The sequence below is a fragment of the Pleurodeles waltl genome, chromosome 4_2 (genome assembly GCF_031143425.1).
Source record: "Pleurodeles waltl isolate 20211129_DDA chromosome 4_2, aPleWal1.hap1.20221129, whole genome shotgun sequence".
Lineage (NCBI taxonomy): Eukaryota > Metazoa > Chordata > Amphibia > Caudata > Salamandridae > Pleurodeles > Pleurodeles waltl.
Window position 1 is genome coordinate 931,297,888 of NC_090443.1, and position 20,340 is coordinate 931,318,227.

At 43.6% G+C, this 20,340-nt stretch overlaps 1 protein-coding gene across 2 annotated transcripts in view; it reads left to right on the plus strand.

Moving 5' to 3' along the window:
* The window catches only part of EFCAB14 (EF-hand calcium binding domain 14), a 245,390-nt gene that overhangs the window by 51,165 nt on the left and 173,885 nt on the right, over positions 1–20,340 (plus strand). For both annotated transcript variants that reach the window (XM_069232726.1, XM_069232727.1), the window contains exon 3: positions 7,702–7,847. In XM_069232726.1, the coding sequence (XP_069088827.1) occupies positions 7,702–7,847 (146 nt within the window). The remainder of the gene's footprint in view (positions 1–7,701; positions 7,848–20,340) is intronic.

Genomic DNA, 20,340 nt, shown 5'->3' on the forward strand with positions numbered 1-20,340 from the left:
GCCAGGATTCATATAATAGAAGGGATGGATGCTAGCAATGCCCTGATTTGCCACCTTTCCGCAGATCTACGTACTGGGTCCGGAGGTAGCTGGAAGTGGGGTTTCCTGGTTTGGAAATCCCTTTGGAGTCTAAGCACATTAAAATGCTTAAGGTTTTTCCCCAGCTCTCTTCTCTAATCTTTTCACACACTGAGAAAGGTTGAAAACTTACTTCTGACAAGGGCAGAAGTAAAACCTTTTACATGGTGCCAAAAGAGGGGGTTGTAGGGAAGGTAAATTTGCAGTCTGATTTTTACATGATCACATGCATATTTGCTCATGCTAAAATGCTTTTCAACCTTTTTCTAGGAGTACTTTTTCCGGGCCTACTTCTGTAGATTCTTATGAATTCATGAAAGTCATTAATCGTAAAGGACATATACCACGAGTGCAATTTTCTGACTTTATTTAAGAATTGGGCTCCTAATTAGGTCTGGTGCTAGCCAAGACCTTTCATTTTTACACATAACTTCATGTGTGTCTAACTTCACTGTGAATGACAACATTCTGCTCTTTCACAAGGGACATATTGGCATACAAAGTAGTTTCCAGTATTGCAAGGGACTACTTTGGCCCTATGTGCTTTATTTTTACTTTTAGCCAGTGTTTGTTTTTTTTGTTGTTTTTTTTTCCTTTCCTTTTCTTTTCTTTTCTATTGGCGATGGCCCTGCAGCTATCTCAATAATAACTTTTACAAAAACCATGCCAAAACAAAACAGGTATTGACAAATCTAAAAAGCTGACAACCAATGCCAAATTTTCGCGTTTGCCAATGCTCGCTTATTTTCATGTTTCCCATATTCTTGAAAAAATTGGCTTTATACTGTTTTTTCATTATTACTTTTTATGGCAATATTAGTATATATAAAACACGTTCTGCCAAATAACGCTTAGAGTAATCGTTACCTAAAATGGCACTGTAGCTTAGCAAAACACTTATTTTCTGGTTGCATATATTCTTTTTTGTGTACTTTTTATTTTGAAAGGAAAGAATAATCAATCTTGCTTTCAAGCTTCTGCAAGTATTTGCATTTAATCGGGAAGCATTATGTGAGCATTTTAAGTAGCCTCATAATGTTGAACTTTGCAAACATGCCTACACATTTTCATACCGGAACCAGTGAGTAATGCAGCCTGAGCTTGCAACACTTCCTTAGAGCTCTCACCCTAATAATAAAGGTTTGGTATTAATGAACCATAAATACAAGTTTGAACAGCATAGACATATGGATTCAAACTTGGACACAGTGCTCTTTCACAGATCCATTATATAGTTCCTTGAACAAGGCAAGGAGGAACTTGCAATGTGCCCAGATGTGCTTATTGAGATGCCTGAAGTGTAAGATACTGTTGTGGATATTGAGGTTTGCTTTACTGACATGTTCTGGCCCACAAGTCTTCTGGCTACAGTGATGTTACTGCACAAGGCAATGCTGCTAATAGAGCAGCCCACCCCTTCCTCCATTCCTTATTCCCTCTGATCTCTTGAGTGCATCATGCCGAGTGGGCATTTTAAGCTTTTGAGGTGAAGATCTTTTTGCAGCTACTGACTTATCATTAGGTACTTTTCTGATCCAGTGATGGAAGAGGACATATGAGTAATAGATCTGTGCCATTCATCCCTTTCACAGACTGTGACAATAGTCTGTGTTGTGAGAACTAACCAAAATCATAATCATTTTGAAATGTGATGCCTAATGATGTTATATATGATCCTAATTCAAGGGAGCTCTCCTTGACGCATATATAACATTTCTGCTGCTAAATTTATAAAAATATCCTCCATTGCTACTTATGCCTGCGAAAAGAAAATTAATGTTTTAAATCATTTCCTCCTTTAATCAATTAGTTGCCATTTGCTGCTCCACATTTTATAACAAACACACCACACCCGGTCAGTTGCTGACGGTGCACCACCCTGTATTCAGGCTATGTGGTTTGAGCGCTGTATTATGTCTTACTGTATTACATTTTAGAACTTATTTTACACAGTCACTTGTAGCACCTATTCACTTTTTTGCAACTGTTGCCAATATATTATTGTGTGTGTGTGTATATATACATATGTATATATACACACACACACAATCAGTAATCCATTAAACTACTACTTTGGGATTGTGTAATTAATTGTCAGCAGGGCCACTGAGTAAGTTACCCCCTGCGCAAGTATTATAAAGTAATTCTAAGTGATTCGCACTGGAACGTTGTTTTGTATATATCACGTTCTATAGTCATAATCCAGCCAACTGCTCATTATATAGAACAGAATTTGGTCTCTCTCATTCATTCATTTTGTTTGGTGTTGAAATCGACACAATCTCACGTTCAAGCAGCATCTATTTTCTCATACATTATTAAACATCCCGACTACAGCGGCTTGTGCTAACTGTTTCAGTTATCCATTTACAGGCCGGTTGTTTAAAAAGACGGCGTGCTTGGTGAATGGTACTATTAACTTGTTGACATAGTGTCAAGTGTCTTTTGATAGAGCCTCACGGGTTCCGGGTTCTGGCACATAAAAAATGTGCGGCAAATATCCCGGACGATTTGAGATTGCTGTAGAGCACCCAATGATTAGTAGCCCAGAAAGCGATTCTGAAAGGCTAAAGATTAGAACTAGATCCTGACCAGAGAGTAACATCAGACGAACCGCCTTTCTAATTTTTTTTATTTTTAATCTCATCAGTGTTCTCTTCCTCGCCACCCCTTCAGAGTGTGTGGTGTTCTTTTTTTAGACTCCTAGCGAATGACTGACTGAACCAGAGAAGTAAAACAAGCATTTTCAATGCAACGGGTCTCGCATTTGCTTGAGTTAGATCTATTACCGTTGCAAATTCCTAACCGGACTTTTCTTGCCACACAAATGAAAAGAAAAAAAAAAGCGCAGCACAATCACGCTATGTAAACCCCAGCGCGATTGCGCTGCGTGGAAAATAAACAGATAAAGTAGTCCAGAAACCATGCTGAAAACATCGAGCCTGGTATGTTTTCAGTATTGTACCGGTGCTGTGTAGGTGGGCTAAACACTGGAAAAGGCACAACATATGCATGCCTTTCACAAATGAAAGCACGCTGATTTTAAAAGGCAAGCCCACGAACCAATGAAAGTGACTGACGTCACATAAGCGTGGATGGAAGCCCAAAGAGAGATTACTACAGGGGACGGAGTGCTTTACGATTGCCCCTAAAATGAGCACTACTGGTGCTCATGCGGCAAGAGCATGTGTTTAGGGCTTGGCTGAAGACAGTAGTTGCTGTTGTTGCATACTCAGATAAGGAATTTGATTTGCCCCCTGCTCATGATTGGATAGCTTTATTATTTGTCTCCGATTTGATGGCTTCCGTCCTGGATCCTGTGTTTTCCCAACCCAGGAGCATTTCAGTGTCCTGGAGTTCTGACTAGAGTTATATACTTAGGGGTGGGGGGACTTAAACAAAAAAAAATAAAAAAAAATTATTTAGTATCGCGCACTCCATGCGAGTACACGAGTTTCCTTGACGTGGCCCACTCTTTCCTCTTTATTCCCTCTCCCCTCCTCAGTGCTTCCCGCTCTCCTTCCCATCCTGCTACCCTGTTAATTGTTTGAGGGTTTAGTCTTACAGATGTGTGGCAGCTGCAAAGTGCAGCTGGGTCGTTCACTTGTGTTATTGCATGTGTTTGTGATTTTTTTTTTTTTTCTATTATAAAGAGTACATTAAAAATGGCAGCCTGCTATCTGATGCATGTGCACATTACAACACACCACTAATGTGCATCTGTCATGGTGCATGTACGATGCTTCAAATGTCCTCTTGGAATGGGATTTCGTTAGCAGAAAACCCATTCCAAGATTGTGAGCCATGTTTGCACATTTGTCTTGATGCTTGCACACAGGGGGAAATTGGGGGGAGAGGGGACACAGACCAAGCCAAAAGCTCTGTTTTTTTTAAAGTCCAGACCTATTGTCATTGCTAGTGCTTGTTTTTGTTGCTCGTAATCCCTCTTCAGAGTTATGTCAGTGTCTCTTGAGCTCACTTGTGCACTTACTATTTCCCTGGTCCTGTACCCTTCAAGTGCTTACTGTAACGAGTTGTGAATTGAATTATGAAGAGTGTTTTATCCCGATTCTCTATCTGATCTGAATGACAACAAGGGTTGTCACAGCAGAAGCAGAGGTCTAGTGCCTAAGTACTGTACACAGTGTGCGACTGTCATTTAGCCTGTCCTTAAGAGCAGCAAAATCGGAGATAATAACAATTAAAACAATGAGTGGGTTTTGTTCAGTTTAGGTTGGTTTATTAGAGAACGTCGTTGGGGAGCAGAAATGGCAGTATGGTGTAATAAAATTGAGGTCCTGGGCAGTCACCACCCCTCCTAAAACATATAGTAGGTTGCAGTTCATCTACAGGTGAAAAGTCCCCCTTGGAGGAGGAGATAGCCTACGCTATGTAGGTTTGCGTACAGTAAAGAAAAGCATTGGGAAGAGTAAGTGCTTAGGAACATTCTAAGATCCCTTTAAAATTTTTAAATCTTAAAATCAATACAGCAGGATAGGATTAGAGATGGGTGCAAATTGTAGGAAATCACTTGTGTTTAATAATGGACGGACAGCTAGCAGGATATAGAAGGTGTGTAAGAGCCTTGTGGCCATGTTAATCGAGGGGGTGGGGGGGAACAAATTCCTTTTGGAAATATCAACCTGACCTCTAAATGAAGATGGTCTGCATTGTTGTGCCCTAGATGGCAATAAGTAAATCCCAATTTAACACTACACAAAAGAGTAGTTCTGACCTTAAACGGTATGGTAGATATTTTCAGAAATCTTTGCATACTTTCCTATCAATGACACCAATGTTGCTGGTCCAGATGGCCTGTTTGGTGAGATTGTGGTGATTGCAGATAGAATGAATTTGGTGCTTCTTTAGGTTCTGTCTAATTTGTACAGGCCCACCACGAGAGCTGAAAGAATGTAGGCAAGAATAATGATAGTTGTACTGAGGATAGTATGGTAACTATTTTCCACTTTGTGAGGCATTTGTAACTGAGGGTAATATTGAGAAGATGGCAAAAAGGTAAGCCTTCATGAAGTTATTTGTGGAGACATGCAAGAGAGCCCATCAACAAAGGAGAAGTCAAGGGAGTACTGCTGAGAGGTTTAAAAGTCTGGTATGAGGTATTCTGGCGCCTTATTTGGCACTGAGATCCCTCGTGTGAGCATTTTTATCCATTGGTGGCATACAAAAATAGGGAGTGAACTAGGCAAATTCCTGTTTAGTGTGACTGTGGATGTAATGTAAAGTCAGGTATATGAAGGAGGATTGTACCCTTGCCAACAACTAACACCTCTAATATTTAAGTAATATTCCCTCCCTCCCCCCAACCTACGTGGAAATGACCACATCGCTCTACAATTCAGCATGTATAAGCCATTCACCAGCACTACACGTGTAGTGTTAATGTAAATACTTTGGATAGAATAGAGTTGTGGTAGGTGAATGGTGTTAGGCTAAGAGCTGTTCACTGGGTAGCGTTAGCTCTGTGGTTAGGCTCAAGGGTAGTGAAACAAAACTGATTAAGGTGTGAAAAGTGAAATGTTGGTCTTTGGGGGTAAGTGTGGCAAAGTATCATGTTAAAGGGTAAGTGTACATGTTAAGGTAGGTGTTAGGAGTGTTAGTGGAGAAGTGACTTAAGCTTAGGGTGTATGGGGTTTTGTACTGTTGATGCAGAGATCATTTGCGACTGTTTCTTTAAACAGCTGAGGCAGGAAAAAAAGGTATAGCATCGCCATAAGAGTTTCGGTTTATTTATTCTTATTTGTTTAGTGGTTTTGAAAGAAATGCAATTTTATTGAGTTATTTGCTAATGTTGACAGGTTTTCCATTTAAAGAGTTTTTTTTATATTGTGGCTGGCAAAAAAATCCTTCACTGGCTCTTTTTCTGATCCATGATTTAAGTGTAGAGCAAATAGCTTATAGTAATAGATGAGGCTTTTGCTCTGAAAGCAAAGACCAACAAGCGATACAGTTTGCCCGCAGTCAACATTTTCCTTTCAGTTAGAGGTGCACACCCTAAGAATGATGCATGCATTATTCAGATGGTTTGTAAAGGTATCCTCGGCCTCATGAACCCATCAGTCTTTATACCTGTTAATAAAAGGTAGAATCATTGTTATAGCAAATGGACTTTTGTGAAATTTGTGTGGAGGTGCGTTGCAAGATGTGCAGGTAATAAATTCCTTTATGGCCTGAGATCGCTTTGAAATTTAAACAAAAGCTACTTCCGCACCCAAATAGTCCTGTAACTTGTTTGCTTTGTGGCAGAACGTACCTCGAGCTTTTAGAAGCACATTTGTAATGAGTATTCTTGTGGTTCAAATGCTAATCTCTTGCATGTCTTTTAGAAACTTTATGTGACAAAGTAGCTAAACATATTCTTTGTTTAGCACCAGTTTGCTAAATAAATTTGGGAAACTCTTTCAAGCTCCAGTGGCTGTATGTGGAACTTTTATATATTCTTAGGTTGAACATCCTTTGCGTGGATTTACTCCCTTTGTTTCTAAATATATTCATCTTTGGAACACGTTCAGTAGAGTCCACTAAAAGAAGTGTGACAAAATGATTGCTAACAAAAAACCCACTAAACTCGCCTTTTATATACTCTGATTTTCCCATGGTTAAAGTGGGCAGTTAAGACGATCTTTAAAATTAATGTATAGTTAGTAGCTACCAAATGAGAAGTGCAAATAAGAGTAACTTTAATTTATCGATTCAGAGTATCTGTGTTAAAAAAAAAAGAAGTATTTCACTTAATTCTATTTGGTCAGATGGATTAAGTACATGAAGTTGAGAAAAGGTGGGTCTAAACATTTCTGACAGGCAGGTGATTGACTTTGATGTGAGCCTAGCACCTACTCTTGACAATCCTGGCAGGTGTACACTAATGCCTACTAAGCATGGGAGATTCCTGTCTCGACAGGTTGCATTATTAAAATTGACCCTTAGTTTCATGAACTATTGTATGATGCTACAATCCCACTCAATATACTAAACTAAATCTAGGGTGATAGTGGGCCAGATTAATATGGAGACTTTTCAGTACAGTCCAAGCTCCTGAAATAAAATGGTCACACAGATAATATCACAAATCAACTACAGCAAGCCTTAATAGAATTCACCTGTTCCCCCACTTAATACTGACATAACCAGAGCTGCCTTCAACTACAAAGAGAATACCCAAGCTGGAAGATGCAAATGTTTCAAGTTACGTTACTCCAGTCAGGCCCACTCTCCCCTTGACTTCAATCAGCTCCTGTATTCTCAGTGGTTGCAAACTGTCTTTATTTTTATTTGCTTGATAAGCTCCAAGACTGTTTTTTCTTTTAAAGAAAGAAATATATTGCTTGAGGATTAGACAGAACTGGGCTAAAATTGCAACTTTCATACCTTACAGTTATTTCTGTTAGGGGCTATTCATAGATTAAAGTGTGCATGGGATTAACTGATGTAACTGTATAAGCAATTGCTCATTTTTTACTTATGCATACAAATCATAACTACATTTGTGGGTTTAACGTTAAATTCTGTAACTGCAGCCCAATAATGCACATTTAGTCACTCAAATTAAATATCAATAGAGCAATTTGTTTTCCTGTTTTCAACCAAACCTTCTTTCTCTTTTAGTGGACTCTAGTCAAAAAAGTTCATTTCAAGAGATCCCAAAAATGAACGAAGATCTGCTTACAAAGCAAAAACAGCTGGATAACATCGAGTCTGGGGATATGGGTCTGAAGAAACTGTGGGTTAACATTACAGAGATCAACAAACAAGTAAGGAAGCTTGATTACTGTCAAATTGCTCTTTTGTAAATCTGTTCATTATTAAAAGGAAAGCCTCAATTCATTTGAATGCTTCTGCTGGAAGATTCCCCACCTTTATAAATATCTTAAGTGATAGGCTGGATCTGGAGAATTTTCAGTAACTCATCTGTGCTGGTAGGGAGTGCTGGCTCCACATTGGTGATGGGGAAAAACAGCACTTTGACATCACTGGAGCCATGAAGCACCCACCTCGGTGCCCTGATGTCAGTTCCTTTTTTCAGTGCTTTCTATGTGGATCCAAACCTAGCTTATCATCCAATTCTTTCCAGGAAGTATTGTCCTTCAGTCAAAAATTTCTAATGCAGTGTATCATATCTACCCCATACATATTCATGGTTCACGCCCTGCCCAGGATGTGAAGGTCAAATCTGTTGTCAACCTTCATGCTGTCCGCATATGTTGCCTGGCATCTGTTTGACTGTCAAAGCCATCAATGAGAGGAAAGCAAAGGACTTTATACCCAGGACAGGGGTGACTCCTGGAGTTGATGCAAGTCTCCACCTCTCGAGGTTGTTGCTGCGGAAAAGAACAAAATTCAAATTAGGTATGTCTTGCAGAAGCTCTTCAAACCCCATGAACTTCTCTTTGGAACTGGAGTTGGTGGAGAAACCACATCTCATCACCTAAATGGCACCAGCAAACCATAGTCTGACTTTGATCCAAGTTTGGAGAATCTCTGGCCCATCCTGTTGGGGGTACGGATCTAGCGTTCTCTTTGAACACCATGCTTGGATATCTTTAGGAGGGCCAGAGTTCCCCAAACTGTCTCCCCATCCGCACCCCGGAGAGCCTGACTCCCGTCTGGGAACAATTGATGTGCCATTTGGATTTGTGTGTGGCTTCCTTCAGAGCCATGTGCCCCTTTCTGTAGTGCTGGCACCTCTACCTCCCCACCCAGTGCTGTGGGCATCTGCTTCTCTGACACAAGCACCATTAACAGCACCACATTCGGAGTCTCTGGTCCCTGACCCAAGGAGATTTCCCTAAGATCTAGGAGATGGGCTCAATGTTTACTGGCGAAGTAGCATTACAGGGGTGAGCGGGTACATGGCTCTAGATACAGGGAGCATTATTCATGTCCTGTTCGGTAGCAACACTGACTCTTTGGATGAGCCCAGAACAGATGATGGTGAGGTGACCCAGTATTTGCCACTCAAGCAGGACGAGTACTAGGAACTAGGGGATGCTAGTAGCGTAGATACATCCTCTGAACTAAGATGCTGGATCCATTAGTTTCCCACTCCTGAAGTGAGCTTGTACTAAGAGTTCAGAAGGAAGCTAGCTGAGGCCTTGAAGCTGCCAGTACCCTCTGTAGAAATGAAAGCAAAGGCAGTGCCCTCCTATCTATAGGCCTGGTAGGACAACATTACCCTCATTCTACAGTCTAAAGGGCCCACTGGTGTATGTCCTATACTTCAGCAGGTACCTCCCCAGATCCCTCTAACGTGTTCCTGATAGACAAAAGAACATCTCCATATATTGAAGCAGTAGGTGGCAGCCCTTTTGCAAAAGGAGCTGGTGCCGGAACAATGCACTGGACAGGGGTGTTACCCTTCATACTTCCTGTTTGAATGAAGCACAACAGCCTTTGTCTGATCCTTGATCTCAGGGTGGTAGATCTCTTCTTCAACAAGGAGAAATTCAAGATGCTGTCCTTGACTTAAGCTTTTTAGAAGATCAGATGTTAACCCTGGACTTACAGAGCATTTTTTTGTCCACATGCTGATTCTGTAGTTGCACTGATAGTACCTGCAGTTTCCGGTTAGGTCCACTCACTACCAATTTACAGTTCTCCCCTTTGGGTTTACATCGGCACCGCAAGCCTTTATGAAGGTGACGCTGATGATGGCAGTTTGTATCAGAAGGTCATGGATCTCAGTAAGGTCTGTACCTGGACCAGTGGCTGCTGAGAGGCAGGTCACCAGATTTGGTGTCACATCACTTGCAGCCTTCACTCCCCAATCTTGGCCAGAACACTCTAGGTGCCTCCTGTTTATAGGGGAAACTGCATGGCTCTATATCCCACCCCCACACCCCCTAAATAAAATTAGAGCTTTCTAGAATGGGCTTTAATTCTATCCCTTATGATGTACACCTGATATGTCTGGTTGCTCTTTGCATTCTTCTTGTCACCCGTCCATTGTGGCACATGTGAGCACTGCAAGGTCACTTCTGAAGACAGTCATTCCAGTACGTGGAACCCAAGACCCCATGTGTGATCTCCCAGGTCATTGCAACAGATTTGACTTGAAGTGTGGAGGAGAACCATGTGGTAGGGATGTCCTTCCAACCGTCACCAGCTATGGCCACAGTGGTAACAGATGCCTCCAACCCTGGGTGTGCTGCTCATCCAGAGGAACTGTAGATCAGAAGCCTGGGGTGTCCAGAAGAGCAGATTCTGCACATCACTGTGATCAAAGGGAGGATGATTTAGTTGGTGCTCAAAGCATTCATCCCTTCGCAGTCATTCTGTCCAGATCGTGACTGACCGTACAACTGTGTTGCCTGGAAGTGCTGCAACTCTGATCTTAGGTGCTTCAGCATGGAGTTTAGCTGATAGCTGATGGCTGATAGCGAACCATCAGCAGGCTTCGACTATCTGGGCCAATAGCCTCTTTTGGCTGCATCCTGCCCAACCACAAGTGCTGTCTCCATCCAGAGGTGGTCCAGTATATCTTTGCCCGGTGGGGTACAGTTTATCTTATGTGGATTTATAGAGTGCATGGCTACAGTGAGGCTTCCTTGCGCTGTGTGAGTAAGCACTAAACAGGCCTGCTATTGTGTACCTCAGCTAGTTGGCGAAAAGCCAGGTTTTAAGATGTTTCCTAAAATTAATTTAATTAGGTTCTAATCTTAATGTCCTCTTGGGGGCGTAGGGGGTGAGAAGGTCCCTAGTCATCTTGGGTCCTCTTTGATTGACAGCCCCATGGGGGATACACATCGTCTTGAATTTTATTCTTTTCTCCACAGGGAGACAGTGCAAAGATGCCAAGGCCTCTTTGACTGAGGGAAGTGTGGGCAGCTTAAAAATTGTCCTGCCCCCAGTATTTCGGGCCACTTGGAGTCTCTTTAGGACTGTTTTAGGTGAGCCAGCATATAAGGAGTTTCTGTAGTTCAAGCTTGACAATATTAGTGCCTGAACCATCATTGTTCTGGCTGGAGTAGGGAGGAAAGCCAGAATTTTCTGCAGTGTTCTCCTCGGAGCAAAGCATGAAAAGGTCAATTTTTTTGTTTACCTGTGCTTCCATAGACAGGAAGCTGTCTAGCCATATTCCTTAGCTTTTTATATGGTTTGAATGTTCTGAAGGGGTCCCTAGGTTCTTCAACTGTTTTGAGTTTGGACGAGAAGCAAATTTACCTCCAAATGTCTGGAGAGGTGCTGGTTGATATGCTTCTCAAGAACTTTGCCCAAAAACGACAGCAAGGAAATAGGTCTGTACAGGCACGCCACTCTATGGCATGCCACTCTTTGCCACGCCATTGAGTGCCTCTCCAGTCAACACAATTCCTCTATATGCTATTTCACTCTAACCCACTCCGTTCTATGCTATTTCACTCTATCCCACTCTACTATACACTATTATACTCTATGCTCTTCTACTTCAATCTAGGCTGTTCCACTGCACGCCAAATCATTCTACGCTATTGCTCTGTGTGCAACTTCAATGTTTGCCCCTCTACTATATAGTATTCCACTCGACCCCTCCTCCACTGTATGCTGTTACACTCCACCCCTCCCCACAATACACCACTCCAAACTAAACCACTTCACTGTATGCTACTCCAGTATATGCTACTCCACTCTATTCCACTTTATACTCCACTGTACACTTCTCCACTGCACTGTTCAAGACTTTACCTCACTGTATGCTACTGTGCAACAAGCCAGTCAAGGCAACTCCACTGTTTCACTCACTACTTTACTGTATGCAGCCCCATTCTACCAAACTCTCCTATGCTGTATGCCACTCTCTGGGACTTTACTTCTGTCTGTACCCCTTCACTCCACTATACAAAACTGTACTATACTGTATACCACTATGCAACACTCTACTCCTCTACTCTTGTCCACCGCACTGAACGCTACTGTTTGTATGCCACTACACCCTACTTTACATCACTCTTCTGTGACAGTACTCCACTCTACTCCACTCCACACCATTCAGTGCCATTGTACCGTATAACACTTTATCCAATCCACTGTAACACACTACAACATTGTACTGAACACCACTACACTCTACAAATATCAACTAGGTTGTATCCCACTCTACTGTAGTCTACATCACTTTGCAATACTATACAACATCCTACTACACTCTACTGTAAAACACAGTACTACAATTTGACATTTTATTCGACTGCATGCCCCTCCACTTGAACGCTTTACTCAGACACATTACTCCACTCTACACTAGTCCACTCCAGTGTACTCCACTCTTCTCCAATTTGTCACACTCTACACCACTATACTATACTCCATTGTCCGACACTACTCCACTGTATGCAATTCCACTCTACCGCACTGTACTACACTCTATGCCACTCTGACACTATTCTGCTCCACTCTGACCATCCCCTCTACGCCACTGTACTACACTTTGACACTCAATGACACGCTGCTCAACTTCCCTCTACGATATGCCACTCTGACATGGCCCTCCACGCTGATACTCTCCTCTACTGTACTCTACGACACTCCACTTGACGAAACACCACTCTGACACTCTACTTCACTCTACTGCACCCTAAAACTCTCTACAGCACCCTAATCTACTTTTCAACAGGCCATTCCACTGTACAGCTTGCTGCCCCAGTCAACAATACTTAACTCCACTATATGAGAAACCATGTCACTACACTACATAACACTTTACTACACTGTACTATACACTACTATGTTCTACTCCATTTGATTCTAGTCTACAATACTCCAGTCTGACAGTCGGAACAATGTCCTCCACTGTTCTTTACGACACTCCACATAAAAGCTCTTCACTTGCAACACTGGACTGAAGGATGTGAAACACATTTTTTTTTTTTTTTTTTTTTAAATGAAATTCCATGACAAAGCCATAGGTAAAAGCTTAGTTCTAGTTAGGAAAACTTCTGTTCAATGGCGTGTGTGGCTGTAAATCATACTCCTGCCATCTAGTGGTGGATCCGGAGTGGTGCAGGTGTTTTTTCTTTGAAGAAGTGTTCCAAATCACAGGATAGACTGACTCCTCCTCTCGGTGATAGTGCGCATGGGCATCAACTCCTTTGTTTATTTGTTTTTTCTCTGCCTTCTGGTTCGGACGCGTGTGCCTCACCGAGTTATAGTTAGTGCTGTCTGTTTCGCAAGCTGAAAAGAGTGTGTAACAAGGTCTGTTACTTATAATAATTTGGCGGTGGTAGAAAAATTGTACATGAAAGTTATAACTATCAATGTTAGTTTTTTTTTTTTTAAAGTTTGTACAGTTGAAACTTGGTTTCTATATGGAAAATACGTTTTCCTAACTATAACTAAGCTTTAACCTTTTTTTTTCATAGAAAAAAGTGTGTGTGTATGTATGTGTATATATGTATATATGCATGTATATATATATATATATGTTCGGTGGCATGTGTAGCTGCAGATACACATGCTGTGCATTATCTTGCCATATAGTGTTGGGCTCGGAGTGTTACAAGTTGTTTTTCTTCGAAGAAGTCTTTTCGAGTCACGGGACCGAGTGACTCCTCCCTTTTGGCTCCATTGCGCATGGGCGTCGACTCCATCTTAGATTGTTTTCTTTCCTCCATCGGGTTCGGACGTGTTTCTCTTCGCTCTGTATTTCGAATCGGGAAAGTTAGCTAAAGTATCGAAAATTCGACGGTATTGTTATCGTTCGTTACCGGGTTAGTGTTAGTGTATCGGCACCGACATCAAGACCGCTTTGGCGGCCCTTCGGGGCTTCCACTCTTCACCGAGGCCTGGTCGGCCTGACCACACCCGTCATCCCAGACTAATGGACCGGACCCCCTTCTGTTTCTGTCCTAAGAGTCACGCAGAGTATCCTTATACAGACCAGCACCGGGTCTGTAATCTGTGTTTATCGCCCGCACACAGAGAGGATACTTGTGAAGCTTGCCGAGCGTTCCGATCGAAAAAGACCTTGAAGGATCGACGCGCAAGAAGACTACAAATGGCATCGAAATCGAAAGAACAGCTCGACGTCGGAGAGGAGGAAAGCATCTCCATCCAGGAGACGGACTCGGATGAATTGAAAGTGAACGACCCTCAACGGTGCAACGAACCGTGAGTAAACCTGCCCCGTCCAAAACTCATGGTCACACCAAAACATTTAAGGCCATGGGGACGCCACCGCCAGCAGGCCATGGCTCAACCCACCGAAAGGAAGGTGACCAAACATCGGCACCAAAAAAGGCCAAAGAATTGCCGAAGACTTCCGACTCCAGTCGAGAATCCGGCACCGAACGATCTCGACACAGAGTTCGATTCGCCCAAAACAAGAAAAATATCTTCGGAACCGAAAAATACTGTAACAGAAACCTCGGTACTGAAAAAAGAAGCTCTTACACAGAAGAGCAAGGACTTTCCAGCCCATTCAAGGAAAGACATCGATTCGAGCAGGAGTTAGGTGTGGAAGAACCTGACCATACACAAAGGAGGTTACATATCCAAAAAGAGACTGGAAAAATAAAAACTTTACCTCCACTCAAATCAAAAAGGAAACTTGCATTTCAGGAAACAGAAATGCAACCTAAGGCAAAAGTGGTTAGAGACAAATCTCCACCACCAATGTTCTCACCACAACCGTCCCCACCGCACTCAACACAACTGTCACCAATGGGAACACCTATAATGCAGTCACTTACACATACTGGGATGACACAGGATGATGCTGATGCATGGGACCTATATGATGCACCAGTATCGGATAACAGTCCGGATTGTTATCTAACAAAGCCATCATCACCAGAAGACAGTACTGCATATACGCAGGTACTATCCAGGGCAGCTACATTCCACAACGTAGCAATGCACACAGAGCCAGTGGAGGATGAGTTCCTGTTTAACACTCTGGCATCCACCCACGCTTCCTATCAGAGTCTGCCGATGCTCAAGCAGGCGCAACAGGTCTTCCAGGAGCCTGTAAAGGGAAGAGCTATCATGCCTAGAGTTGAGAAAAAGTACAAACCTCCCCCAACAGATCCTGAACTTACACCGGACTCAGTGGTTGTAGGGGCGGCAAGAAAAAGAGCAAACTCTCAATCGTCAGACGCTCCACCGCCTGACAAAGAAAGTAGAAAATTTGACGCAGCGGGCAAGCGAGTGGCAGCACAAGCAACCAATCAATGGCGGATTGCAAATTCGCAAGCCCTACTTGCACGCTACGACAGGGCACACGGGGACGAGATGCAAGACATCATACAGCACTTGCCCAATGAACACTAAAAACGTGCCCAGCAAGTAGTGGAAGGAGGACAGGCCATATCTAACAACCAGAAAAGGTCCGCACTAGACTCTGCAGACACGGCAGCACGAACTGTCAACACAGCTGTAACCATTCGCAGGCATGTATGGCTGAGAAGTTCTGGATTCAAGCCAGAGATTCAACAAGCGGTGTTGAATATGCCGTTTAACCAACAACAGTTGTTTGGGCCGGAAGTCGACACAGCCATTGAGAAATTGAAAAAAGACACGGACACGGCCAAAGCCATGGGCGCGCTCTAGTCCCCACAAGTCAGAGGCACCTTTAGAAAACCACAATTCAGAGGAGGTTTTCGGCAACAAACATCTGAGCCTTCCACCTCTCAAACTAGACCCACCTATCAGGCACAATACCAAAGGGGAGGGTTTTGTGGTTTCTATAGAGGACAATTCCCAAGAGGAAGGGGAAAGTTCCAAACAACCAAACCAAGCCAGACCAAACAGTGACTTCAATGTCACAACACCCCAACACTTGTCACCAGTGGGGGGGGAAGCTAACCACATACTACCAAAACTAGATGCATATTACCACAGACGCATGGGTCCTATCAATTATCCAACATGGTTATTGCACAGAATTCACAAAATTCCCGCCAGATGTGCCACCCAAAACGCACAATCTGTCCCAACAACACTTAACTCTATTATAAATAGAGGTCCAAGCACTACTACAAAAACAAGCAGTAGAGCTCGTACCCAATCAGCAAAAAGGAACAGGCGTCTACTCACTATATTTCCTGATTCCAAAAAAGGACAAAACGTTAAGACCTATCTTAGATCTCAGAACACTGAATCTCTTCATCAAATCAGACCACTTCCACATGGTAACACTTCAAGACGTAGTTCCCTTATTAAAAACGGAGGAATACACAACAACATTGGATCTCAAGGATGCGTATTTCCACATACCCATCCATCCTTCTCACAGAAAATACTTAAGGTTTTACACTATCAATTCAAAGTGCTACAGTTCGGAATAACAACAGCCCCAAGAGTATTCACAAAATGCTTAGTAGTAGTAGCCGCTCACATAAGGAGACAGCACATGCACGTATTCCCATATTTAGACGACTGGCTAATAAAAACCAACACTCAACAACAGTGTCTTCTTCACATGCAATACGTCATAGAAACTCTACACAAACCGGGGTTCTCTATAAATTACCAGAAATCACATCTGCAACCATCCCAAATACAACAATACTTGGGAGCAACACACAAAGGGCAATTGCCACTCCAAGTCCACAAAGAGTCCAGTCGTTCCAAAATGTAAGATCAAGCATACAACCGAACCAACACCTACACAGTAAGGTTTGTAATGAAACTTCTAGGCATGATGTCCTCATGCATAGCCAGTGTCCCAAATGCAAGATTACACATGCGGCCCTTACAACAGTGCCTAGCAAAACAATGGACACAAGCACAGGGTCAACTTCAAGATCTATTGTTGATAGACTGCCGAACACACTCCTCGCTTCAGTGGTGGAACCCTAAAAATGTAAACAAAGGGCGGCCTTTCCAAGACCCAGTGCTGCAAGCTGTTATCACAACAGATGCTTCCATGATGGGGTGTGGCGCACACCTCAACAATCACAGCATAAAGGGTCAATCAACAAAAACAACTTCACATAAATCATTTGGAACTGCTAGCGGTTTTTCTAGCATTAAAAGTGTTTCAACCACTAGTAGCCCACAAACACATTCTTGTCAAGACGGACAACATGACAACAATGTATTATCTCAACAAACAAGGGGGACACACACTCGTCACAACTGTGTCTCTTAGCACAAAAGATTTGGCATTGGGCAATTCACAACCACATTCGCCTAATAGCACAATACATACCAGGCATTCAGAATCAGTTAGCCGACAATCTCAGTCGAGATCACCAGCAAACTCACAAATGGGAAATACATCCCCAGATCCTGCAGGATCACTTCCACTGCTGGGGAACACCAAATATAGACCTATTCACAACAAAAGAAAACGCAAAATGCCAAAACTTCGCGTACAGGTACCCACACCCTCAGTCCAAGGGCAATGCACTATGGGATATATGGGGATATTTGCTTACGCTTCTCCCCCTCTCCCACGCATTCCTTATCTGGTCAACAAACTAAGTCAAAACAAACTCAAACTAATACTCATAACACCAACCTGGGCTCGCCAACCGTGGTACACAACACTGTTGGACTTATCAGTAGTACCCCCACATCAAACTGCCAAACATACCAGATCTGTTAACACAACATAAACAACAGATCAGACACCCGAATCCAGCATTGCTCAATCTAGCAATCTAGCTCCTGAAGTCTTAGAATTTGGACATTTAAATCTTACACAAGAGTGTATGGAGGTCATTAAACAAGCCAGAAAACCTACAACAAGACTTTATTACGCAAACAAATGGAAGAGATTCGTTTGCTACTGCCACACTAATCAAATTCAACCACTGCATGCCTCCACAAAGGACATTGTAAGCTATTTGTTACACTTACAAAAGTCTAATCTAGCATTTTCTTCCATTAAAATCCATCTCACTGCAATATCTGCCTATCTGCAGATTACACATACAACATAACTTTTTAGAATGCCAGTCATTAAAGCATTTATGAGGGACTAAAAAGCATCATACCCCCAAGGACACCACCAGTTCCTTCATCGAACCTTAATATTGTATTAACACGACTCATGGGCCCACCATTTGAACCCATGCACTCTTGTCAAATTCAATATCTAACTTGGAAAGTAGCCTTTCTAATAGCTATCACTTAGAAGAGTGAGTGAAATACAGGCATTTACTATCCAAGAACCCTTTATACAAATACATAAACATAAAGTGGCTCGCCGTACAAATCCAAAATTCTTACCAAAGGTCATATCACCAGTCCATCTAAACCAAACTGTGGAACTCCCAGTCTTCTTTCCACAACCAGACTCAGTAGCTGAAAGGGCCTTACATACATTAGACATATAAAGAGCACTAATGTATTACATTGACAGAACAAAACAATTTCGTAACACAAAACAATTGTTTGTAGCTTTCCAAAAAAGTCATACAGGTAACCCTATATCCAAACAAGGCATTGCCAGATGGATTGTTAACCCCTTCTGTGCCCAGGACGTAATGGTTACGTCCTGAGGCACAGTGCTGCTGTGCCCAGGACGTAACCATTACGTCCTGTGCACAGAGCCCAGAGGGAGCGCTCTCGCTCCCTCTGTGGGGTTCCCCCCCACCCCCCCAAGTCAGGGATGGAAGGGGAAGCCCTTCCCCTCCCACCCCCGACCCCCCCAACCCCCCCTGTGACGTCAGCGCGCGCTGATTAGTCACAGGGTCTCCCCCATCGCGCTGGAAGCAGAGCTTCCAGCGCGATTGAAAAAGAAATGCTTTTGCATTTCTTTTTCAATCCCATGGGGGAGGCCCCGAGAGGCTTCAAAGGGAAGGAAATGTATTTCCTTCCCTTTGAAGTCTCTCACAGGTTTCAAAAGCCGGATTGCTTGCAATCCGGCTTTTGAAACCCCACTAGACACCAGGGATTTTTTTTCTTTTCTTGAAATTGGCAAAAGGGAGCGACCCCTTGGGCAAGGGTCGCTCCCAGGGGGGCATTTTTTTAGGAAGGCCTTTTCTGCCCCCCCTGGGGGCAGATTGGCCTATTATTAGGCCGATCTGCCCCCAGGGGGGGAAGAAACCTCTAGGCGCCAGGGCAATTTTTTTTTTGTGTTTTTTTTTTTTTTTTGTTTCTTGCAGATTGGCCAATTTTAGGTCAATCTGCCCCCAAGGGGGCAGAAACCACTAGGCACCGGGGATTTGTTTTTTGGCGCCAATGTCACGCAGGGGGAGCGACCCCGTAGGCAAGGGTCGCTCCCGGGGGGGGGATGGGGGTTGGGGGGGCAAATTTATTTTAGGCCATTTCTGCCCCCCCGGGGGACAGATCGGCCTATTATTAGGCCGAACTGCCCCCGGGGGGGGGGGGCAGAACACTCTAGGCACCAGGGCAATTTTTTTTTTGTGTTTTTTTTTTTTTTGTTGTTTCTTTTTTTAGAGATGGGGAGCGACCCATCAGGCAAGGGTCGCTCCCCTGGCGGGGCAAATTGTATTTAGACCATTTCTGCCCCCCTGGGGGGCAGATTGGCCAATTTTAGGTCAATCTGCCCCCAAGGGGGCAGAAACCACTAGGCACCGGGGATTTGTTTTTTGGCGCCAATGTCACGCAGGGGGAGCGACCCCGTAGGCAAGGGTCGCTCCCGGGGGGGGGTGGGTGTTGGGGGGGCAAATTTATTTTAGGCCATTTCTGCCCCCCCGGGGGGGGGGGGGCAGAAACCTCTAGGCGCCAGGGGAATTTTTCTTTTTTTTTTTTTTTTTTTAGTGATGGGGAGCGACCCATCAGGCAAAAGTCGCTCCCCTGGGGGACAAATTGTATTTAGGCCATTTCTGCCCCCCTTGGGGGCAGATTGGCTGAGTTTAGGTCAACCTGCCCCCAAGGGGGCAGAAACCACTAGGCACCAGGGATTTGTTTTTTGGTGCCAATGTCACGCAGGGGGAGCGACCCCGTAGGCAAGGGTCGCTCCCGGCGGGGGAGGGTGGGGGTTGGGGGGGCAAATTTATTTTAGGGCATTTCTGCCCCCCCCCCCCTGGGGCCGGCTGAGCTACAGGCCAAACACCACAGGTAGGCACCTTGCAAAAAACACCTCTGTTTTCTGTGAAAAAATATGTTGTGTCCACGTTGTGTTTTGGGCCATTTCCTTTTGTGGGCGCTAGGCCTACCCACAGAAGTGAGGTACCATTTTTATCGAGAGACTTAGGGGAACGCTGGGTGGAAGGAAATTTGTGGCTCCTCTCAGATTCCAGAACTTTCTGTCACCGAAATGAGAGGAAAAAGTGTTTTTTGGGCCACATTTTGATGTTTGCAAAGGATTCTGGGTAACATAACCTGGTCAGAGCCCCGCAAGTCACCCTATCTTGG